The sequence below is a fragment of the Grampus griseus genome (genome assembly GCF_964374135.1).
Source record: "Grampus griseus genome assembly, chromosome: 1".
Classification (NCBI taxonomy): Eukaryota; Metazoa; Chordata; class Mammalia; order Artiodactyla; family Delphinidae; genus Grampus; species Grampus griseus.
Genome location: NC_139017.1, coordinates 145977380 through 146003775, shown reverse-complemented (window position 1 = coordinate 146003775; position 26396 = coordinate 145977380). Strand labels below are relative to the sequence as shown.

Here is a 26396-nt window from a genome sequence, read left to right as displayed (position 1 = left end):
CTTAGCTGACAGCAAAGAATATGATTTTTTATATAAAAGGGAAAGGTGTGTCATTCCTGAGCAAAAGAGATAGGCTAAGAAAGTAGATCAAGGTGACATCAGAATAGGAATGGTATTCATCACACCACCACGTTTCTAGGCTGAAACACATATATATTTAGTGAAACAAGAGCAAAGATGTACATGGACTGTAGGCCAGGATGTCCAATATAGTAGCCACTAAGCTTCATGGGGTAATTTAAATTTAGTTCGTTGTTTGTACTAGCCACACGTCAATGCTCATTAGCCACATGTGGCTATTGGACAGCACAGATAAAGAACATTTCCATCATTTCAGAAAGTTCTATTCTATTCAACAGCATTATTCTAGCAGAAAACCCTTGAATGTATTAAAAACAGCTGCAGGGACCTCCCTGGTGGTCCACGGGTAAGACTCTGCACTCCCAATGCAGGGGGCCCAGGTTCGATCCCTGGTCAGGGAACTAGATCCCTCATGCATGCTTCAAAAAAAAAAAAAAACAGACCCTGTATGCCGCAATGAAGATCCTGAGTGCCGCAACTAAGATCCAGGGCAGCCAAAATAAATAAATGAATAAATTTTTTTTAAAAAGACAAAAAACAGCAGCAGACCCTCAACAAATGCTTGGTGAGTGAATGAATGATAAAAGACAGACGGGATGCAATGAGACATTTAAAAAACTAGCCAGAGGAAAAGAAACTAATAATAATAGCTAACATTTACTGGGCACTTAACACAAGCCAGGTGCTTTATATGGACTAAATTAATCCTCAATAACAACTCTATGAGGGATTTACTGTAATTTACCTCATTATAGATGGGAAAACTAAGGATCTCAGAGGTTAAGTAACTTTCCCAAGATCCACAATTTGAATCCAGGCAGCTTAATCTAGAATCTAGAGCCTGTTTTTAATCATTATATTATACTATTCTACTTCTTATATAACAATTATATTTTTATTTTTTTTTAGATTTTTTTGATGTGGACCATTTTTAAAGTCTTTATTGAATTTGTTAAATATTGCTTCTGTTTCATATTTTGGTTTTTTGGCCACGAGGCATGTGGGATCTTACCTCCCCAACCAGGGATCGAACCTGCACCCCCTGCACTGGAAGGCGAAGTCTTAACCACTGGATCACAAGGGAAGTCCCTATAACAACTATATTTTTAAATTTTGCTGTCATGGAATAAAATTTGTTTAAAGTCAATCTTCCCATGCAATCACCAGTCAAGTTCATAGTGAAGAGAATAAAAAAAAGAAGTGGTGAATAAAAAAGATTGGCAGGAAATACGCCAAACGTTAACATTAGTTTGATCCCTAGATGCTGCGATTAAGGAAAATTTTTATTTTCCTGTTTTTGCTAATTCTATTTTCTAAATGTTCCATAGTGATGATGTATCCCTTCTGCAATAATAATAAGACAATAAAAATACTACTTTTTAAACAAGATGAAAATATAATCAGCTTAAGAATTCCTAAGCAGGGACTTCCCTGGTGGCGCAGTGGTTAAGAATCCGCCTGCCAATGCAGGGGACACGGGTTTGAACCCTGGTCCAGGAAGATGCCACATGCCTCAGAGCAACTAAGCCCATGCACCACAACTACTGAGCCTACGCTCTAGAACCCGCAAGCCACAACTACTGAGCCTATGTGCCACAACTACGGAAGCCCACATGCCTAGAGCCCGTGCTCCACAACAAGAGAAGCCACCAAAATGAGAAGCCTGTGCACTGCAACGAAGAGTAGCCCCTGCTCGCCACAACTAGAGAAAGCCTGTGCGCAGAAACGAAGACCCAATGCAGCCAAAAATAAATAAATAAATTTATTTTTTAAAAAAATTCCTAAGCAGAACATCAAATCAGGACTCAACCATCCCACTCTCAAACATTGTAGATGCCCCCTAACAGATCTCTTGGCTACCAGTCTCCCCAACACTAAACCATTCCACATTTGCCACCAGTTACCCTCTGTCATCTAGTCCCTGCTCAGAATTCAATACACAAAGCATAAAATAAAATATTCTTGGCTTTATGCAAAACATTTCTGAATAGTCTGGCCCAATTCTACCTTTCCATGTTTATCTACCAGTACTATCCCATCAAATCCTCTAGGAGAGGCATGATAGAAAGAGTTCTTCTAGAAGCATGGTAGAAAGAGCCCAGACCTCAGAGTCACAGATTTCAGCCAACACATAATCTCTTGGCCTCAGTTTCTTAAAGGGAGAATCGTTGTGAAGATTAAATCTTTTAATAGGTAAAGCATGCAGCATAGGACAAAGACTTCAAGAAATGGTGGTTTTCTCATTGTTATTATTAGTCCAAAAAAATTTTTTTTCAATCTGAAAGCAGTCATTGTTAATTAACTGACCAGATCACAAAAATAATCATCATAGGTATCTTAGTTCATCCTTCTAACAAGCTGTTGATCTGGTCCTCCCTGTTGCCAGCAACTCCACCTTCTACAAAATGGGTGGTCATTTTCTTCATTCCACCTCACGGAGAAGATAATTTGAAGGGTCACAGGAAGTTGTTTGCTTCTTTGAAGCATTTTCCAATGGTATAGGTCTCATAAATAGGATCCTCCATGTAGATAATGCCATATTTACCAAGAGATCAGGCAATCAGTGTATTATCTGTCAGGGCAATTTGCTTCTTGTTGATTTTGCCATAACCACACCTGAATTCATTTATTGAGTTCAGGTTCGGTTACCCCCACTAAATATATGGTTCCACAGTCCTCAGCATGTTAAATGGAGCTTTGTTGATCTTAACAAAGGTGCCATTGAAGACTTGGCAAAGGTAAGGAGGTGTAACATCTTTCAGACATTTGGGCTCACACCACTGACCTCTGATCCTGATGACAGATGCCAATTTGGGTTCCACAGGTGCATAGAAGTTGCCAGCTTTTCTTACCATCCTAGCCATTAGAATCTCAGTTCTGTACATCTGCCTATACTCTTTGTGATAGCGCTTAGCTTCTTCATAGACAAGCTTCATCCTTGCCTTTTGAAGCATCTTTTGGGCAAACTTTTTCCCCAGGCACTTGGTCTTCAGCTCTGCAAAATTCCTTTACTTTTTCTTAAGGGTTTCTGGCACAGCAGGAACATTATTTTTCTCCTCGCCCGCACCCTCCATAACCAAATGGGTTTTTAATTCACTGACTCCTCAAAAAGCTTTGCGCTTTTACCTCTGTGCTTTATTTATTATTATTATTTTGCTCCTTTCTGAGTTCCTTCGCTATCTTCTAAAATCCTATTAAAATTCAAGTTCCAGGGACTTCCCTGGTGGTCCAGTGGTAAAGAGTCCGCCTTGGGACTTTCCTGGTCATGCAGTGGTTAAGAATCTGCCTGCCAATGCAGGGGACACAGGTTCGAGCCCTGGTCTGGGAAGATCCCACATGCCGCGGAGCAACTAAGCCCATGCACCACAACTACTGAGCCTGCGCTCTAGAGCCCATGTGCCACAACTACTGAAGCCCGTGCGCCTACAGCCTGTGCTCTGCAACAAGATAAGCCACCACAATGAGAAGCCGGCACACCGCAACGAAAAGTAGCCCCTGCTCGCTGCAACTAGAGAAAGCCCGCGCACAGCAACGAAGACCCTATGAAGCCGAAAAAATAAAATAAGTGTTCTCCTTAAACTGAAACTAAATCCTAGTCTTTAAAACAAACAACAAAAAAGAATCCGCCTTACAATGCTGGGGATGAGGGTTCGATCCCTGGTCAGGGAACTAAGATACCACATGCCACAGGGCAACTAAGTCCGTGAGCCACAACTACTGTGCTCGCATGCCTCAACTAGAGAGCCTGCGTGCCGCAAACTACAGAACCCACATGCTCTGGAACCCACGCACCACAACTACAGAGCCCACGCGTCCTGGAGCCTGTGCACCACAACTAGAGAGAAGCCCATGAGCTGCAAGGAAGATCCCATGTGCTGCAACTAAGACCCGATGCAGCCAAAAATAAAATAAAATAATAAATCTTCAAAAAAAAATTCAAGTTCCAGGTTGAGTCAACCTCCTCCAAGAAAGCTTTGCTGACTCTGCCAAGCTAATATGATCTCCGACTCCTTTGAAATTCTATATGACTTAAGAGTTTACCCAAGTGGTAGCGTCCTGGCTGATTTTATTAGTTCTCTTTTCATGTATGTAAGTCCTAGATCTCCAATTAGAGTGCAAATTCCTTGCTAGCAGACATTCCATTTTACGTATACCTTTTTGATGTCTGACATCACTAGGCATATACTAGATGCTCAAAAAATTGTTAATCTGATTTGTGGGTAGGGAAAAAAGTCATAATAAAATTATTGGGACTTCCCCAGTGGCACAGTGGTTAAGAATCTGCCTGCCAATGCAGGCGACACGGGTTCGATCCCTGCTCCGGAAAGATCCCACATGCCACGGAGCAACTAAGCCCATGCACCACAACTACTGAGCCTGCACTCTAGAGCCCGCAAACCACAACTACTGAGCCCGCGCACCACAACTACTGAAGCCCACGTGCCTAGAGCCCATGCTCCGCAACAAGAGAAGCCACCGCAATGAGAAGCCTACACACCGAAACAAAGAGTAGCCCCAGTTCACCACAACTATAGAAGGCCCATGCACAGCAATGAGGACCCAACACAGCCAAAAATAAATAAAATAAATTTATTTTTTAAATAAATAAATAAAATTACTGGCTGAACATTTCTGTAGCGGACTAGGAAGCCAATAATTCTATACAAAGGTATAAAGTTTCAATTAATCAGTATAATCTAATTCCATAATTTTCTACCACTGACCACACATGTAAGTCATACTTAAGTTACATGATTTCTCTTTAGTCCAATATAAATATTAGCCTTAAACAACCCTAAGTAAATTGCACTTTTAACTTTTCCAACTCTCTTACACATATGCCCTACTTTAATAATATATTGACTTAAATTTTCTTATTTGGTTTCATTTAGAAATATACTCCCCTCACTAAAAAGTCAAGATAGGGGGCTTCCCTGGTGGCGCAGTGGTTGAGAGTCTGCCTGCCGATGCAGGGGACACGGGTTCGTGCCCCGGTCCGGGAGATTCCACATGCCGCGGAGCGGCTGGGCCCATGAGCCATGGCCGCTGAGCCTGAGCGTCCGGAGTCTGTGCTCCGTGGCGGGAGAGGCCACGACAGTGAGAGGCCCGCGTACCGCAAAAAAAAAAAAAAAAAAAAGTCAAGATAGGGACTTACCTGGTGGCGCAATGGTTAGGAATCCTCTTGCCAATGCAGGGGACACAGGTTAGAGCCGGGGTCTGGGAAGATCCCACATGCCGCGAAGCAACTAAGCCCTTGCGCCACAACTACTGAGCCTGCGCTCTAGAGCCTGCATGCCTAGAGCCCATGCTCCGCAACAAGAGAAGCCACCGCCATGAGAAGCCCGCACACCGCAACGAAGAGTAGCCCCCACTCGCCGCAACTAGAGAAAGCCCGTGCACGGCAAAGAAGACCCAATGCAGCCAAAAATAAATAAATTTATTTCTTAGAAAAAGTCAAGATAGAGTGAGAAAGATTCATATACAGTAACCCCTTGGTATCTGCAGGGCATTGGTTCTAGGACCACCCCACCCCCTACCCTGTGAGGATACCAAAATCCACAGATGCCCAAGTTCCTTATATAAAAAGGCATAGTATTCACATATAACTACACATATGCATATACTCCCATATACTTTAAATCATCTCTAGATTACTTACAATACCTAATACAATGTAAATGTTATATAAATAGTTGTAAATACAATGTAAACAGTTGCTAGGCACAGCAAATTCAAGTATTGCTTTTTGGAACTTTCTGGAATTTTTTTCCCAAATATTTTCAGGCTGTGATTGGTTGAATCTGTGGATGCAGAACCTGCCGATATGGAGAGCTGACTGTACTAATTACTAGAAAGCAATGATTGTATAACCTTATTATACATACGAATAATTCTCCTTTAAAAAGGTAAACTATGTCTCCTCAAGTGAGTGCTAACAGTTAAGAGTAGATAGCCTGGGGGCATAATTTTATTTTTATTTTCACTGATTTAATTATGATTCCTCCTAAACCAATTTAAGAAAATTAAATAACAACTAAAATCATCTCTCTTGGATAAATTACCAATTCAGCAATAGGTAACAACAGTTCTAATGAGCTGCTACTAAGAGTAAAGCAATTTGAGAGACATAAGGAAGTTGCTTTATTTTTTTAAAATATTTTATTTATTTGCTTTGTTTATCTGGCTGTGCTGGGTCTTAGCTGCGGCACGCGGGATCTTTTAGTTGCGGCATGAGGGATTTTTAGCTGTGGCATGCAAACTGTTAGTTGCGGCATGTGGGATCTAGTTCCCTGACCAGGGATCAAACCCAGGTCCCCTGCATTAGGAGGGCGGAGTCTTAGCCACTGGACCACCAGGGAAGTCCCAAGTTGCCCTATTAAATGCAGTTAATTACCAGAAAACTAAGTCTCAGTAGCTAGAAAAAGACCTAGAGCACAGCTAAATCCCAGCAAGACAGATTTAGCATGAAATCTTGAATCCCTCTTTTCAGCTTTTAATACTATTCTAACAAGTCTCCAATAATGTTTCAGCTTTCTCACTGATCCCCAGAAGGAAGGAAAAGCCATTACCTAAGGATGTTGGGATGGGAGAGTCTATTCATGAGCTGCACTTCTTTCAGCATGTTTGCACGGTTACTGCTCAAAGTGTTCATCTTAAGAGCCATCACCTGGCCAGAAGCTCGGTGGCGCACCTAGAAAATAAAATGGGACAAAAAAAGAGGCTCAAGGGCGGCAGCTATATAATGAGGTCAAAGCCTCCAGGTGTAGAACATGCCAAGATGTTTTACTGCCAATTTAGATAAAATAGACATGGTAAGGGATGTTTTTCTATAAACTCTGATTACATTAGGATCTCACTTCCATTAACAAAGATTTATTCCATCGAAGACCAAAATTGTTTCACATTAAACTGGCTAGAAACACATTGTTAATAATACCTCAAGAAATCATGTCTTTAAAATAAAAAAAAAAAAAACCTTAGGAAAAAATGGGGAAAATTTATTAGGCTGGTTTCTTAAGGCCAACATTGCTGAGTCTTAGCAAACTGAAAGGAAAAAGTCTCTTCTGTGGAATTTTAATTGTGCACTGAAAAGATTCATGCATAAGCCTTATATAACACATAATGAACTATAAAACTGTCTTTACAGGACACTAAACCCACATCCTCAAAATCTCCCCCAAGCACCATAAAATGTATATCTATAAGAAAAAAACGTATTGCATGTTAAATATAGAAAGAAGGCAGTGAATCCTTTGGAGCTAATACTGTAGTAACCCAACACAAAGTACCTTATAATTATTTACACACACTCAAGTCAGATATAAAAACATGAGCCACACCACTCACACTATTACCCATATGCACAGAGCAAAGTCTACTTCTAAAACATTCATTCTCTGTAGGTTCAATCTATTTTACATATAAAAATATTATTTTATAATTTCAATGCACACTCAACAGGTTTAAAAAGAAACACAATACTTGCAAGAAAATTAACTATGTTTTCAGCCTCTAAATGTGGTGTCAGTAGTAGCAAAATGAGACTATCAGAGAAAATATTTTGCCTTACCCAAAAAAAGCTCAATTATTCACTTAGATATGTGTTTCCTACTGAATTATGAATGAGGCAGTAGAAAAGTTATTAAGTACCAAGGACCTCATTACTTTCTGGTTAAAAAAAAATTCATTTCAGGGTTTCCCTGGTGGAGCAGTGATTAAGAATCCACCTGCCAATGCAGGGGACACGGGTTCGAGCCCTGGTCCAGGAAGATTCCACATGCCGCAGAGCAACTAAGCCCGTGCGCCACAACTACTAAGCCTGCGCTCTACAGCCTGCAAGCCACAACTACTGAGCCCACGTGCCACAACTACTGAACCCCACGTGCCTAGAGCCCGTGCTCCACAACAAGAGAAGCCACCGCAATGAGAAGCCTGCACACGGCAACAAAAAGTAGCCCCTGCTTGCCGCAACTAGAGAAAGCCTCTGTGCAACAACGAAGACCCAACTCAGCCAAAAATAAAATAAATTTTTTAAAAAAAAGAATGATTAAAAAAAAATTCACTTCAGATCATGCACAACAGGGACTTGCTATGCAAAAATGTCATCATCCTATGGACTTTCAGAGTATTGTTTCAGTATATTATTTCCAGTTGACCAAGTGGAAATTCCAGTAGAAATCATGACAATCTACTTAATTCTTCAATCTCCAGAAATTCTTTGACATGACAATAGCCCCAGAAGTTTAGTGTTAATATAGAACAGACATCACAGCTTATCTTAAAATTCAAAGAAACAATGCTTCAGAGTAGCCAGACATAAGAAGGGGAAGGAAGAAGCAAAACACTCAGAGCCACAGGAACCCTGAACAGAAGAACTGAGGCAGAACACTGGCTGTCTCTCCCCTCTTCTAGATCACTTAGTGAGATTTGGAACCCAACTCTCTTCCTAGTGCATCAATGATTCTGTTGTCATGTACCTCGTGATTGATGAAAGAGAAGTGGCTTTCCTTTTCAGATCCTGCATGGATAAGTTAAAAGAGACATTTATATACAAAGAACACACTGACAGTATTTTTCCAACTCTATTTACAGAAAACATCTGTGTTGTAATAAGCGCTCTCCATTCTGAAACTCACTCCTCTTTTTTTTTTTTCATCATCTGAAAACTATCACTGAGGTTTTTTTTTAAAAAGTCTGCTTTTAAGAAAGTTTAATATTGGGACTTCCCTGGTGGCACAGTGGATAAGACTCCACGCTCTCAATGCAGGGGCCCTGGGTTCGATCCCTAGTCAGGGAACTAGATCCCAAATGCATGCTGCAACTAAGAGTTCACCTGCCACAACTAAGGATCCCATGTGCTGCAATTAAGGAGCCTGCGAGCTGCAACTAAGGAGCCCTGGAGCCTCAACTAAGGAGCCCACCTGACGCAACTAAGACCCGGTGCAACCAAATAAATAAATAAATATATAAATAAATAAAAGAAAGTTTAATATTAAAATAATGTGTGAAATTTAGGGATAAAAATCTGTTTCAAACTAATCATAAAAAACCTTACTTCCGGGCTTCCCTGGTGGCGCAGTGGTTGAGAATCTGCCTGCCAATGCAGGAGACACGGGTTCGAGCTCTGATCTGGGAAGATCCCACATGCCGCGGAGCCACTAGGTCCGTGAGCCACAACTACTGAGCTTGCACGTCTGGAGCCTGTGCTCTGCAACAAGTGAGGCCGCGACAGTGAGAGGCCCGCGCACCGCAATGAAGAGTGAGTGGACCCCACTCGCCGCAACTAGAGAAAGCCCTCACACAGAAACGAAGACCCAACACAGCCAAAAATAAATAAATAAATAAATGTATTAAAAAAAAAACCTTACTTCCTTAAACAAGTGATGAACATGTCCATAACATTGTAGTTGTCTTTCATTTGCATAAAATATTTTTCTTCTTTCTTCTTAGCCCCTCAAATTCTACCTATCTTTGAAGGCCACACTCAAATATCCCCTTCCTCTCTGAAGTCTTCCTTGACTCTCTCTAGGAACTATCTGTGGTATCCCTCTTTATACTGCCTCAGAACAACATTCGGAACACCAGTATACCACTCACCACACAGTTCTGTACATAAATACCTCCTTGCTAGGCTACAAAGCATCTTGAGACCAGGCTCTATGTTGTATTTGTCTTTGTCTTGCAGAAGGCCTGGCACATCATAAGGTCACAGTGAAAACAACAGCAACAACAGTTAGTTAAATGATACTTCTAATGTACTTTCTAAGGACAGTGAATCATTTATTTATCCAGGTAATTTCTTTGGGGGGTGGTGCTTTTCTTTGTTTTTCTTTTTTTGGTGGCAGAGATTTGGGGGGGAGGATGCAAACAGAAAAGTAGTATAAGATTTGGCTTAAATTTTCTGGAGTTTACCATCTAGAAAGGGACAAACAATAAGCTATATGACTAGTCAGATAAGAAAGAGAATAAAGAATCAAATACAGCATGAGAGGTATTTATATGAATGTTGATGCACTTAGGGAAAAACTTCATGGGACTTCAGTGACACCTCCAAGAATTAACAGATTTGGATAGATTTTTTTAAAGTACAGAACAGACTACAGGTGATAAAGAAAAAAATACCATCAAATTTAGAGATTCACAGAATATAGGGAACCTGCCTAAATGCAGGAGGATCTTCATTCCAAGTTGTCAAAACCATGAAAATTAATTAGCCCTCAAATCTACTTAGATTTTCAGATTAAAGGGAAGGCCTATTTCTGCCTAAGTTTGTCCTCTACACATAGATCATCGTTACTACTACTAAGAGGATTCCCAAGAGATTGATATCTTTAAATATCTTTCTTTTTTTTTTTAATATATAGAATTGCCATATAATCCAGCAATTCTACTTCTGGGTATATACCCAAAATAATTGAAAACAGGGTCTTGAAAAAATATTTGTACACCCAAGTTCATAGCAGCATTATTTACAATAGCCAAAAGGCAAAAGCAATCCATCCATCGACAGATGAACAGATAAACAAAATGTGGTATATACCATAATGGAATATTATTCAGCCTTAAAAAGGAAGGAAATTCTGACACATGCTGCAACACGGATGAACCTTGAAGATATTATGCTACGTGAAGTAAGTTAGTCACAAAATGACAAATACTGTATGATTCCACTTATATGAGGTTCCTAGGGTAGTCAAACTCATACAGAAATAATGTAGAATGGTGGTTGCTAAGGGTTGTGGGGAGGGGAAGAATTTGGAGCTGTTTAATTGGTACAGAATTTCAGCTTTGCAAGATGAAAAGAGTTCTGGAGAGTGTAGCACAAAAACGTGAACTGAACTATACACTTAAAAATGGTTAAGATGGGGCTTCCCTGGTGGCGCAGTGGTTGAGAGTCCGCCTGCCGATGCAGGGGACACGGGTTCGTGCCCCGGTCCGGGAAGATCCCACATGCCGCGGAGCGGCTGGGCCCGTGAGCCATGGCCGCTGAGCCTGCGCGTCCGGAGCCTGTGCTCCGCAACGGGAGAGGCCACAACAGTGAGAGGCCCACGTACGGGAAAAAAAAAAAAATGGTTAGGATGGTAAATTTTATGTTATATATACTTTATCACAATTATAAATAAAAGAAGGAAGGTAAAAAAAAAAAGAAGGAAGGTAAGGAAGAAAAGAAAGAAGAGATGGAGAGAAAAGAGGAGAGGAGATGTGAGGAGCGAAGGGTAAGGGAGAGGATCACCAAGGTAAGGAAATTACTACCTCTCCTTGACTTTTAAACTCATCTGATGCTACCACAGGATCTTCAAATCCACTTTCTAAAGAAGAGCATAGCAGAGTGGTGAAGTACTCGAGCTTTGGAGATGAGCAGACCGAATCCAAGTTTTAACACTTAAATGATTAGAGTGACTTCTCGTTGAAGTCTTCTGTTGTAAAATGAAGAGAATAATAGTCTCTGTCTCACATGGAGGATAAAATGATGTTGTTATGTTAGATAAACAAAATAATGTGTATAACATACTTAACACAGTGCTTGGCACATAGTAAACATTCAAATAAATAGGTGTTGTTTTTAATAAAAATAAGAAACTATATGTTCATAAGAATTTAACATATCAGGTGAGTTTGAGATGATATAGAAAATGTACACTTGTAATTTTAAGTAAAAATAGCAATATTCAAATCTGTATATGCCCCTGAGATTGTTTATTTATTACAAAGGGGAAAAGGTACTTTTACAATGGAGCAGTCTGGTGGCTAGCACTTAACCAAGGGATCTTATTTAGCATTACCGAAAGTAAGACATGCAACATTATCGAAAGTAAGACATGCAACATTATCAACCTTCTGATACAATGTATTATACTTGCCAAAATGTTTAACTCAAATCTAATTATAAGAAAAAAATTAGACATATTCAGAATATCTAAAATACAACTGGATGGTACTCTTCAGACAAAGTGTGGGGGAATATTCCACATTAAAAGAGATTAATAGTCATAACCACTGAAATGAAATGCATGAAACCTTGATTGGATTCTGGGTCAAAAAAAGCTGTAAAAGACTTTTTGGAGGCAAACAGGAAAAAAATTTTTTAATGGAATTATTAATTTATTTTTTAAATTTTTTTGCTGTGCCCTGAGGCTTGTGGGATCTTAGCTTCCCAGCCAGGGATTGAACCCAGGCCCCAACAGTAAAAGTGCTGAGTCCTAACCACTGGACAACCAGGGAATTCCCAGGGAAATTTTAAATAGGGACTGTATATTAAATTATTTTACTGAATTAAGGTTAATTGTCTAAGGTATAAATAGTGATACTATGGCTTTGTAGGAGAATATATTCTTGGAAGATACATACTAAAGTATTTAAGTGTCACGATGTCTGCAATTTGCTTTCAAGTGGTTTGCCAGAAAAAATACAGAGAGATAAAGCAATGTAACAAAATATTAATAATTGGTGATTCTAGTTGAAGGGACTTAACAGAGGTCTATTGCATTAGTCTTTCAATTTTCTACAGATTTTAAAAGTTTCCACGGGACTTCCCTGGTGGCGCAGTGGTTAAGAATCCACCTGCCAACGCAGGGGACACGGGTTCAAGCCCTGGTCCAGGAAGATCCCACATGCCATGGAGCAACTAAGTCCGTGGCAACAAAGCCACAACTGCTGAGTCCAAGTGCCACAACTACTGAAGCCTGTGTGCCTAGAGCCTGTGCTCCGCAACAAAAAGCCACTGCAATAAGAAGCCCGTGCACCATATACCCTGAGAAAACCATAATTCAAAGAGTCATGTACCACAATGTTCATTGCAGCTCTATTTACAATAGCCAGAACATGGAAGCAACCTAAGTGTCCACAACAGATGAATGGATAAAGAAGATGTGGCACATATATACAATGGAATATTACTCAGCCATAAAAAGAAACAAAATTGAGTTATTTGCAGTGAGGTGGATGGACCTAGAGTGAAGGTCCATACATACAGAGTGAAGTAAGTCAGAAAGAGAAAAACAAATACCATATGCTAACACATATATATGGAATCTTAAAAAAAAATGATTCTGAAGAACTTAGGGGCAGGAAGGAATAAAGACACAGACGTAGAGAATGGACTTGAGGACATGGGGAGGGGGAAGGGGAAGCTGGGACGAAGTGAGAGAGTGGCATGGACATATATACACTACCAAATGTAAAACAGATAGCTAGTGGGAAGCTGCCACATAGCACAGGGAGATCAGTTCGGTGCTTTATGTCCACCTAGAGGGGTGGGATAGGGAGGGTGGGAGGGAGACACAAGAGGGAGGAGATATGAGGATATATGTATATGTATAGCTGATTCATTTTGTTATACAGCAGAAACTAACACACCATTGTAAAGCAATTATACTCGAATAAAGATGTTAAAGAAAAAAAAAAAAAGCAGCCCGCGCACCACAACGAAGAGTAGCCCCTGTTCGCTTCAACTAGAGAAAGCCTGCGGGCAGCAATGAAGACCCAACACAGCCATAAATAAATAAATAAAACTAGTGTTAAAGATGACTTCAAGGTCTACAAACAAAGGAACAAACCACAAACTAAAGGTCAGTCAAGTATGTGCATGCAGCCTGTAAGTAACTGGAAGTAACTGATAATCTTTCATTAGACTTTTCAGCCACATTCAAATAACAGCAAATACTATCATCTTCTATATACAAGGCACTGTGCTAGATGTTGAGAAGGCTCTTACAGATCAACATGAGACATCAGTTTGTCAGATCTTCCAGCAATCTTTGCCCCCAAATTGCAAAGTTATCTTGTTGCTCTCCAGCTTAAAATTCTTCAATAGCTCACCACTACCTGGGGAATAAAGTCCAAATTCCTTAACAAAATTTAATCCATCTTCTGCTCCCTGTATATTCCCATCATCTTCTCCCCTTACCTTTAGTTATTACATACTAATATTTGTAATTCTTTCCAAAGGTATCACCCTCTCCACACTTACTTGCCTTGACACATGCTATTCTCAATGCCTTGATGTAATCCTCAATCCCCTGATCCCTATCCCAATGTCCCTTCCAAATTCCCTTCAATTATTCAAGATATAAGAAACATCACTTTCCCTGGGAAAATCTTACTTTATTTCAAGGAAAGTTGGATGGCTCCACTGTTTTCTTAGTACTCTGTTCTTATTTATCTCTGTTACAGCACGTGCATATTGTATGCTGTTAGTCTACGTATCTATTTATCTCCAATATACCTAAAGGCAGTTCCAATTCAAGGTGGCAACTAGGAAGCTCCTGAACTTACCTCCTCCCTGAGACACAGAATTTACAACTGCATATGGAACAATTTCCTATATGCCTAAAAGCAAACACTGCCTTATTCATTTCTTTATCCCCAGAATAGTTATTCAGCTCCCCGCCTCCCCAAAACACACATTCTGACAAGCAGGACTTCTTCTTATATGGACAAACCTAGATTTTTGGCAAAAATTGTTAAAAGGTAAGCAGGAAAGAAAAGTATGGCAATTATTACATAACTATCAACAGACACTGGTAGACTCTGGAATAGAAAAAGCAGATTACAGGTTATATACAATCCTATGTCCATTAGCTACTACTCTATCCATTTTTATTCCATTCAAGTAAGCATATTAACATGCAAATGAGTGACAGTAAATATAGGGGTGCCTCTAATTCAACTCTAATTTATATTTTTAAAATTAAATTATTTGCATATGTTGATACTTTAACCATTTTAAATAACAAATCACATGCAATAACTTCATCCTTTAGCAGTGTGGTATGAAACCAAACTGAGAATCTCTTCTCTGGCAAAGTGCCTAGTATTTAGTAGTTGACTGCTCAAAAAATGTTTGCTGAATTTAAATGGATAACTTGAGTCGGGATGCTTATATTCTAGAGGTGGAGAAAAGCATAAACCTCTGACCACCGCAGAGAAGTAATAAGGGGAGAATTAAATAACAAAAAAAGGACAACAAGGTAAGAACTGTAACAAAGTAATTAATCATTAAATTAATTATTAGATGAGTGGCTTAGGACTTCGAGCCAAGAAGTCACAGTGAGTGTACAATAAGTATACAGTAAGCTGGTATAGCAACATTAGTATTAGGCAAATAAAGTTTAAAGCAGTAGTTTTCAAGGGAGGCTGTAACATCTCACTTCAGAGGGGTCTTTGAAGTTTTCAGGTGAAGTGTTTTGGTTATAACAACGATTGGAGACAGGGAGTGTCGCAGGCCTGAGATGCTAGACATCCTGCAGGTACGGGATAATACCGCACAAGGAAGCATTGTTCCATGTCCAGTATGAAATGCAAATGTCTTACCAGACATTCATGTAAATAAAGAACATATTTATTATTAACTAAGCTTGGATTCTAACTCCATTTTACATAAAAACAAAGTCATCTTGCATAGTTTTAAAATATACTGAACTTCCTAGGAATGTAACTACCTGTAAATTGAGGAAAATTGTTTTTTTGTTTTGTTAAGAATATCATTAAGAACTGGTCAACATTTCAGAAGATCAGACCACCAATGGCAACGCTGCTTCTGAATCCCAATATAACACATCTGTATCAGAATCCATTTGTAGTTTTTATATTCATGGTGATTTATTTAGCCTTTATTTAAAAAAATCAAATATATAAATAAAAAGTGGGGAATCCTGGTGGTCCAGTGGTTAGGACTTGGCGCTTTCACTGCCAGGGGCCCAGGTTCGATCCCTGGTCAGGGAACTAAGATTGCACATGTCGCACGGCCAACACAAAAGTACAACATGGATAAACAAGAAGTGTGTTTTTGCTTTACCCACAAATAAAGTTATCAATGTGACTACTCTGCCAACTTTTTTTCCTGATGGAACATTCCAGTTAAATGAACATTTAGAAAGAAACACTCTGATAAAGTTGGCAAAGATATATTATACCTCCTTGTTTTCTCTCCTTAATCAATCTGTAGTTTGTCTTGGCAAGCTATTCCTATTTCAGCTGAAGTTACCTCTTTCCCTTATCACATCACAAATAAGTCTGGCCTGTTATTACACTTTTATTCTAATATTCACTGGCATCTCTGCTCTTTAATTTTTCCCCTTTCGTGGAGTGGCTTTTGTCCTCTCTTAAAACTAAACCTGTCATGTTTAGGAAGGTAAAAGCATCTAACCACTTTACTATGTCTTCTAGCATAGTTAGGCCCCAAAATGTATATATTGAAATCATTTTTACTAATTTAATTTTCTTTTACTTTTTGTTTATTACACAGTTAGGGTATCATGTCGATGTTATATAATTATAAAGCAATACTACCAAAGTTACCTATCAATTTCATTTCAGGGTAGTTAAGAGTTATGTTTTTAAAAATTGCTGTAATACCTAAATTTATAGCACTTGCTACATACTAGGTTCCGCTGTGTAACTGCTTTAGATGTATTAACTCAGTTAATTCTCAAAATAATTCTGTGAGATATGTATTATTAATATTTCCCATTTTACAGCTATGGAAACGGAGGCAAGGGGAGATTAAATGACTTTTTCAAAATGAGAGACCTAGTAAACGGCAGAGACAGAATTTGAACCCAGATAATGCAAAGAACATTCGGCCTGACAGGGTTGAAAACAAGTGGGCTAAGGAAAAAAGCACTGCGTGCACACTACGTAATAATAATTTTTTCAAGAAATAATAATCATGATTTGTATGTATCTAACAACATACCCTTATAATATACCAAACAAAAACTGACAAAATAAAAGGCAAATTTGACAAATCCAGAATCTCCACAGGATATTTTAAAATACCTCTCAGAAACTGAAAGCTTAAGCAGACAAGAAATGAGTATGGATATGGTTTTTTTAATAACAAAACTGACATGCTTGATCTAATCTTGTCCCACAAAGGTAAGTTTTGTTGATTTTTTCAAGTGTATGTGAAACAATTTACCAAAATGCATGGATACTACATCATGATGGTTGAATCACATTCTCAGACCACTATGAAATAAAATTAAAAGTCAAAAATAAAGAGATAATTAAAAATAACCATAGTGGGCAATACTAATTATTTACCCAACATCTATTTTCCCCTTTTCTTAACTGACGTAACTCCAATTAGGTGGCATCCTGCTTAATTAAAACATTCAATCTGGCTATCTTCCTTGCAGCTAGGGTGGCCAGATGACATAGTCCTAGTAAGGCGATATAAGTGGGAATTGCTTGGTGGGGGATTCTGGGAATGCTAATGTTTTCCTGATGAAATTGTCCTTTTTCTAGTCTGAAGCAAAGATGTGGTGCTTGCATCAAGAGCAGCTAACTTGTAACCAAAAGGACAAAAGCCGCACACTAAAGAGAGAGCTAGAGGAAGCCTGGATTGTTGATGACTTCCTCAAGCAGTTGTAAAGCACAGGAATTTCTCAAGATTTCCTGAAAAAAATTAATATATTATTTGAAAAAGCCACTGTGTTCAGGTTTCTGTAGCATACTGCCTAAGACAATCCTAACTGATCTGTGAAAGTTTCAAAATAAATAATTTAGAGTTCAACTAAAGATTCTAGGGAAAAAAAGTATAATAAAGATAAAAACAAAAAATTAATGAAATAGAAAATGAAGAAACAATAAAGAGGTTCAACAAAACAAAAGTTGATTTGGGAGAGAAAAAAACTAATAAAATAAATGTATCTACAGAAATTTTTCATTTTCGGGTCTCTGCCTACTTCTCTAGACTCATCACAGGCTTGCCATTTCTTTCCATGCACCCACCAGACTTGAACCAAACCTAATTTTTCACTCACCATTCTGAAAATATTCCATGCTCTTATTCCTCTGTGCCTCTGCGAATGCTTTTCTTCATGCTTGAAATGCCCTTTCCCTGCTTGTCTATCTGACAAGCTCTTTCTTCCCCTTCAAGAAAACTCAAGGGTGAACTCTGGGAAGCATTCTCTGACCCCTTCAAACAAGGTTTGTACTGGTGCCCCTTATTAAGTCCCTTAGCACCCTATGCATACTTTCACACACTCAGCAACTATCTATTAAGCAATTTGAGGCTCTTGATAAAGGCTCTGTTTCAGCAAATACTGTATTTTAAATACATTTCCTGTCTTCCACCCTAAGCAAAGAGCTCTTTTAGGGCAGGATTTTATTTATTTCTCTATCCCTAGCACTAGCTCAATGAACTACACCTAATGAGCATTAACTAAATACTTGCTGAGTAAATGAATGAATGATTAAGATAGCAAATAACTGCAGTGTTTATTACATGCTAGAACAGAAGTATCAGCAGAGTGCTATGAGGTCTCAAAGGGGAAGTAACCAACCCTCTCACTTGCCTCACTGCAAAAATAATTAACATCAGCTTTTTATAATATCTCTCACATGCTTTCACATATATCATATCATCTACAGAAATACATCTATGCACTGAGTGAATCCAAGCTGTACATACAACTTGTGTGCTTCCAGTTTTTGTTTCTCCAGCTGGATTTTCAATTAAGGTAAAGGATCTTGGGAGATACTTTTGTATAGCAATATGCACAAAGTAAAATTTTCTACCTGATAAATTATCCCTTGATGTCACCTAGTGCTGAGCTCACCCCACAGACACATCTGCAAAATTCTTTACTAATTAGCAGCCCAACTTTCCACATCAGCTCTGGAGGAACTAGTAAATGTACTGAATACGGCCAAAAGCTACAATCATATACTACTGTGTGTAAACCTTAAGAACATATGTGATACAAATAATCTCCTTTAAAACACATCACTTCACCCCAAAAAACTGAACCTCCCCATGACAGCTCCATCTCTGAAACCCCCTGTAGCTCAAAGAGGTTGCAAAACCAGATAAATGCAACATGGAAAACAACAGGAAATTTAGCAAGAAGCAGTTTTGACAGACAATAAGGATATGCAATAAAGACCATTTCCAAGGTGCAGAGCCCTAAGAAGCCTTGGACTGCTATCATCCTCTTTCTCCCAGGCTTTTCAATGCTAAACTCCTTTTTAAAAGGTGGTGGGAGATGGGAAGGAAGTTCTTTCCTCTCTATTCTCTCTTTTGTAAATCTCCGTAATATGGTGTCAGCCCCTTGGAATTCATGTTTGGTAGATTTGGTAGCTTCCCTGATCTTTAGGAACCTGTCTCTAACTGTTGCTTGTCTCTTTTTTCTCCACATCCTCCCCAAGTAAAGGGACCTGTGAAGATTCAGTCCTTGCTGCTCTAGTCTTCTCTGTCCATACTCTTTTCCTTAACTGTTTCTGACATTGTAAACATTCTCTGATGATTAAAAATGTGCTCAATTCCTAAAAAACACTGCATTCGTGCCAGAGTAATATGGTACAATTAAGGGTTTTCTCTACATTCATTACCCTTTAATTCCATTCTTTATATTGAAGGTTACATTAATTCTCTAACTACATGGGGTAGTTTAATTCTGAAACAGCTGGTTTGATATGAAGAGATAAACAGACACACACACACACACACACACACACACACACACACACCGCACACACAAATCTTGCTCATGGAAGTTTTGGAGTTGAGGGTGATTCACATCACTCCCAGAACTCACTACTTTGTTCCCCAAATGGCCTTGGTATAAACTGACATCTCAGTCAGAGCAAAAACTCTGAAAACTGGTAACATCAGAAATACCTAATAGGCTTTCTCCTAACCTTCATCTTCAGGTAGAACATGTACTGTCTCACATCATCCTCACTGTCCAATTCTTAGTCATCTTACAAAAGCTGCCTTATACACCTCTAAGACTATAGAGCTTAACTCTCTTCTGATACAGTAATTATTAAAACATACAGGCACTGCATCTTATTAGAAGAGTCACATGCAGTACTGATGAAAACACTGTTTACAGTGAGGTCTCAGAAAGGTGTATAGAGAAGCACAAACACAACCGTGAAATAAAATATAAACAATCTGGGAGTTCCCTGGTAGCCTAGTGGATAGGATTCCGGACTTTCTCTGCTGTGGCATGGATTCAATTCCTGGTCGGGGAACTGAGATCCCACAAGCCATGTGTCATGGCAAAAATAAAGGATAAAATATAGACAATCTGAGAAAAATCCTTAAGTACTTGTAGATTCAGATTGCAACATTTAAAAGAGAAGATTCACTCTCATACAAATTTCACAAGTTATAGTTTGAGAGGATAAAAAATTATAGTCACTTGGGGCACTGAAACCACAGCAGCAACACTAGCAATAATGAGATCCAGTATCTTACTTTTCAGACAAAGCAAACAAGGCTACCAGAGAACACAGAACCTTTACATTCCCAAGCACAAAAATAAAACATCCCAGAACAAAATAACATTCACATACTAAAATGTTTCCTTTACTTTCCATATACAACTGTTCACCCTACAGATTTAAAGTTTGCATGACAAACTCCATGTGCACTAAATAATAAATGTACAGCCATGAATGTGAAAAAATCTGTTTTTCAGTACCAAGCAGACAGCAGATATCTGGCTCTTCTTGCTTATAAGTTTACTAATCTTATGGCTTAGCATTTCTAGATACAGTGCTGTCAATTTCAGAAAATATACCAAGGAGAGAAAGTGGGAACCTAAGCCTTTGTCTTATCTTTTTTTTTTTAATTTTGTTTATTTTTAAATTTTTGGCTGCATTGGGTCTTTGTTGCTGCCTGCGGGCTTTTCTCTAGTTGCCGCAAGCAGGGGCTACTCTTTGTTGTGGTGCGTGGGCTTCTCAGTGGGTGGCTTCTCTTGTTGCAGAGCACGGGCTCTAGGCGCGTGGGCTTCAGTAGTTGTGGCACTCAGGCTCAGTAGTTGTGTCTCACAGGCTTAGCTGCTCTGCAGCATGTGGGATCTTCCCAGACCAGGGCTCAAACCCGTGTCCCCTGCATTGGTAGGCAGATTCTTAACCATTGCACCACCAGGGAAGCCCTGTCTTATCTTTTATACCTCGTTATATATTGTACTTGCCACATGAATTTAATCAGGTTGAACTCTATAAAAAACTCTTATTATATATGCTATCATAGTCCAGAAATATCATAAATACATACAAATTAATAAATAATCTATTTCTTGTATACCAAATCAAAATTAGATGCAATAGTCCATTCATCAATTAGGTAGATAGGAATTCAAATCCTAGTTGTTCCATTTACTTGTTGTAATATATTTGGCAAGATGCTAAATATTTTTTTTTTTTTGCAGTACGCGGGCCTCTCACTGTTGTGGGCTCTCCCGTTGCGGAGCACAGGCTCTGGACGCGCAGGCTCAGCGGCCATGGCTCACAGGCCCAGCCGCTCCGCGGCATGTGGGATCCTCCAGGACCAGGGCACAAACCTGTGTCCCCTGTGTCGGCAGGCGGACTCTCAACCACTGAGCCACCAGGGAAGCCCAAGATGCTACATATTTTTAACCTCAGTTTCCTCATTTATATAATGGAAGTCTAACTACTTATAGGATTGTTGTAGTCATTTTAAAAGATAACGTGTATGAGTTCTTGACACAGTACTTATCACAAAGAACTCGACAGATCTTAACTATATATAATAGAAATAGTAACTAGCCCTTATATAGGGTGTATTATGTGCTAGACATTATTCTAAGTACTTCATATATACTAGTTCATTATATCTTCCCAACAACACCACTATTATTATCTCCATTTTGCAAATGAGGAAACCAAGGCACAAAAGTCAAGTAACTTGCCCAAGATCAGAAAGTTTATAAGTGGCAGAGTCAAGATTCAAACCAAGGCAGCCTAGCTCCAGTCTCTCAGCTACTTTGCCTCTTAATGTATTCTTATAATGTACATATATACATTTTTTCTTATGCAACGAATATTTAGTGAGTGCCCTCTATGTGGCAGTCTGCGCTAAACATACAGACATGAAAAACACAGGGAGTTTTGATCTAACAGAGAAAGGCAAACAAGTAAACAAAAATGTATCATTGCTCTGATAAAGTCTGTACACGGTATATAGGAGGCATAAAGAAGGGAACACTCATTCATGCTATGAAAAATATGATACTAATGGTAAGAAAAGAAGGCATCTGGGCTTCCCTGGTGGCGCAGTGGTTGAGAGTTCGCCTGCCGATGCAGGGGACAAGAGTTCGTGCCCCGGTCCGGGAGGATCCCACATGCCGCGGAGCGGCTGGGCCCGTGAGCCATGGCCGCTGAGCCTGTGCGTCCGGAGCCTGTGCTCCGCAACGGGAGAGGCCACAACAGTGAGAGGCCCGCGTACCACAAAAAAAAAAAAAAAAAAAAAAAAAAAAAAAAAAGAAAAGAAGGCATCTGATTTCATATAACCTTCAAAACTGAAATCACATCTAAAAAGTAGTAGGCTGATAAAAAAGAATGAAATAATGCCATTTGCAGCCACATGGATGGACCTGGAGATTAACATACTAAGTGAAGCAAGTCAGAGAAAAACAAGTATCATACTATAACACTTATTTGTGGAATCTTTAAAAAAAATGATACACGTCAACTTATTTTACAAAACAGTAACAGACTCACAGACACAGAAAACAATCATATGGTTACCAAAGGGAAAGGGGGGTGGGGGAGGGATAAATTAGGAGTTTTGGATTAACAAACTACAGATATACACTGCTATATATAAAATAGATAAACAACAAGGACCTACTATATAGCACAGGGAACTATATTCCATATCTTGTAATAACCTATAGTGGTAAAGAATCTGAAAAAAATATGAATGTATGTATAACTGAATCACTTTGCTGTACACCTGAAACCAATACAACATTGTAAATCAACTATACTTCAATAAAAAATTTTTAATAAAATAAAATAAAAAAATAGTGGGCTGACCTAAGATCAAATTTGAACTGTTGTGTAAAACTGAAATAGAGAAAATAACAATATCAAAAATTTTAAGAGCTTGATGGACTAGGCATTGTACAAGGTGATCTACATATTTCATTTGATCCTTCCAACACTACAAGTTGGGCATTGTTATACAGGGTACAGTGAAATGAACAAAAACTCTGTGTTCATCTTAGGTGTGAATTTCTTCATCACGTCTCACTCTTCCACTCATTCTAACGCACAGATACACACATACACACACTGCTTCTCTTACCTCTGTTGGTAGTCCTATTTAGACTCCTTTGCCAGCTCTTCCTTCCTCTACACAACCCTTAAATGTTGGAGTTCCTCAATGCTTGGTCCCAAGCCCTCTGTATAATCTCATTCATATCCTTGGCTTCAGCTACTCTATGTAAATGGCTCTTAAATTTACATTTCCAAACAAGATGTATTCTCTGAGCCCTAGATCTTTATAAGAAACTGCTTATTGGGACTTCCTGGTGGTCCAGGGGTTAAGAATCCGCCTTCCAATGCAGGGGATGCAGGTTCGATCCCTGGTCGGGGAACTAAGATCCCACATGCCATGGGGCAACTAAGCCCACACACTCTAGAGCCCGCATGCCACAACCAGAGACCCCTCATGCCTCAACTACTGAGCCCACACGCTCTGGAGACCATGCGCCACAACTAGAGAAAAGCCTGCATGGTGCAACGAAAGGCGCAGCATGCTGCAACAAAGATCCCACATGCCGCAACTAAGACCCGATGCAGCCAAATAAATAAATATTAACAAAAAAAAAGCAGGGCTCCCCTGGTGGCGCAGTGGTTGAGAGTCCGTTTGCCGATGCAGGGGACACGGGTTCGTGCCTCGGTCCAGGAAGATCCCACATGCCGCAGAGCGGCTAGGCCCATGAGCTATGGCCGCTGAGCCTGTGCATCCGGAGCCTGTGCTCCGCAACGGGAGAGGCCACAACAGTGAGAGGCCCGCGTACCGCAAAAAAAAAAAAGAAAGAAAGAAAAAGAAAGAAAGAAACTGCGTATGGATCATTTCCACATATAGGTCTCATAAGCAGCTCACACCAATCCAAATTTAAAATCATCAAATGTGCTCCTCCTTCAGGGCTCATACTTGAAATCACCTCTTTTTTTTTTTAATTTATTTAATTTATTTTTGGCTGCATTGGTTCTTCGTTGCTGTGCACAGCCTTTCTCTAGTTGCGGAGAGCGGGGGCTACCCTTCGTTGCAGTGTGCAGGCTTCTCATTGAGGTGGCTTCCCTTGTTGTGGAGCACAGGCTCTAGGTGCGCAGGCTTCAGTAGTTGTGGCATGCGGGCTCAGTAGTTGTGGTGCACAGGCTTAGTTGCTCTGCAGCATGTGGGACCTTCCCAGACCAGGGTTCGAACACGAGTCCCCTGCATTGGCAGGAGGATTCTTAACCACTGCGCCACCAGGGAAGTCCCTTGAAATCATCTTTGATTCCTCTTTCCTCTCACCATCACATCCAATCATTCACCAAATACTACAGATAATACCTTCTAAATATCTCTCCATTTTTTTTACAAGCATACTTAAATTGGTAAATTAAAAAGCATGTCTAGTATTTCAAATCATTTCATTCTTCTCCACCTCCACTGCTACCACACAACACTTCCACCACAAGTTACACATTACATCTTTCACCTGGACCATTGCCAAACTGAATCTCTTCTTACCCTCTCCAATTCATTTGATATTTGCAGCCAGTAATTTTTTATAATGCACATCAGAACATATTACACCCTTGAATAAAAGCAAGTTTCTTAAGATAAAGTCCAAAATCATTACCTTTTAGGACCTCTATAGATGATGAGGTCCTCGACAATAAACCTCTGCTTACATCTCTTACCAACGTCCCACTGACCTTCTGCTCTAGCCGTTCTAGACTTCTCTCAAATCCTCAACTGCACCTCAGACTCCATTCACTGGCCTATGAATAGACTGTTCCTTCTCCTAGAAATGCTCATCTCCAATCTATTTCTTCACTTGGCTAGTTCCTACTCACCCTTCAGGTCTCAACTTAAACTCCACTTTTTCAGGAAAACCATCATCCCTCTTCAAATTAAGCGTATGGCTTTTTTGTAGCCCCACTGCAATCTGTGTGTGGCGACAGATTGGACGCTATAATCTCCGCCTCCTGGTGTCATGCCATTATGTGATTCTGTCCCCCTGACCCTTGGCAGGATCAGTGACTTACTCCACACGAATTCAATATGGGAAAAGTGACTTTAATGTAAATTAAAACATTAAAGAAGCATTAACTGCAACCTAAATATAATGATGTTACATAAGACTAACCCACATCTTGCTCGGAGACTCTCTTGTTTGCTGGCTTTGAAGAATCAAGCTGCCATATGGAGAAGGAAACATAGCAAGGACCAGAAGCCCTCAATTCAGCAGCATGCCAGGAATTGAATGCTGCCAACAACCACGCAGGCTTAACAGCAGATCGTTCCCCACTTGAGCCTCATGTAAAACGGCCGCCCCAGCTGACACCTTGATTGCAGCTTTGTAAGACTCTGAAGCAGGGCACCCAGCTAAGTCATACCTGGACTCTTGAACTACAGAAACAGATATAATAATATGTGTTCTTTTAAACCACCGCATTGGTGGTAAACTTGTTATGCAACAATAAATAATATACTATGCTTCCCTTTATGTGGCAATTACCCTTGTAATTACTTAATGTAACTGCTTACCATTAGATTATAATTTCCACAAGGTCAGGATTAACAAGTTTTAATCATCACTGTGTCTCAGCACTTTTCACAGTGCCTGGTATTTAGAAAGACCACAGTACATTGAAGGAATGAATGGATGGATAGATGGATGAATGAATGCCTACTCTATTCTAGGCACAGTGCTATATCCTGGAGAAATGAAGGTAAATAGGACATGGTCCCTGTTCTCATGGAGCTTTAAGCTAAGTGGGATGACAAGACACTTTAAACAGATGATGTAAAAAGAATATGATAAGGTAACATAGGTTTCTGTGAAGACACAGAATATGGGCATTTAACTCAGACTGCAAGGGTCCAGATATGGGAGAGGAGAAAATCTCCCCAAGAGTAGTAAGACAAACAAGGCTTTGGGGGGGATGATCAAATCAGTACTATGAGTACCACTCTCTCAAGACTGACATCATTACCAACAACGCCTTTAGAATATAATCTGGTTCCAAATCGACAAAGTATTTGATATGGTGGGCTTAAAAACAAGGAGCCATACCTCTTGTTATATGAGAAGACACATTTTAACTGTATTAGTTAACAAGAAAAGCTGATTCCAAAGAAATTCAATTAATCTTCTAAAGGAATGTATGTTTGGGGATTGATTCTCAAGAGATCACCTATGCAATCAAGATTCATATTGATCAGGCAACATGATCTTGTATATAGAAAACTCTAAAAAAAAAAAAATCCACACTACAAAAACTATTAGAACTAATAGAAGAGTTCAGCCAGGTTACAGGATATAAGATAA

At 39.5% G+C, this 26396-nt stretch overlaps 1 protein-coding gene and 1 pseudogene across 2 annotated transcripts in view; both read right to left on the bottom strand.

Moving 5' to 3' along the window:
- TESK2 (testis associated actin remodelling kinase 2) overlaps window positions 1-26396 on the bottom strand; it is a 130088-nt gene that overhangs the window by 61468 nt on the left and 42224 nt on the right. Inside the window, exon 3 of the mRNA XM_082648505.1 lies at window positions 6651-6772. Coding sequence (XP_082504631.1) covers window positions 6651-6772 — 122 coding nt within the window. The remainder of the gene's footprint in view (window positions 1-6650; window positions 6773-26396) is intronic.
- LOC309833861 (large ribosomal subunit protein uL30-like) lies at window positions 2419-3155 on the bottom strand (annotated as a pseudogene). The gene has a single exon. The product of its transcript is annotated as a large ribosomal subunit protein uL30-like (transcript).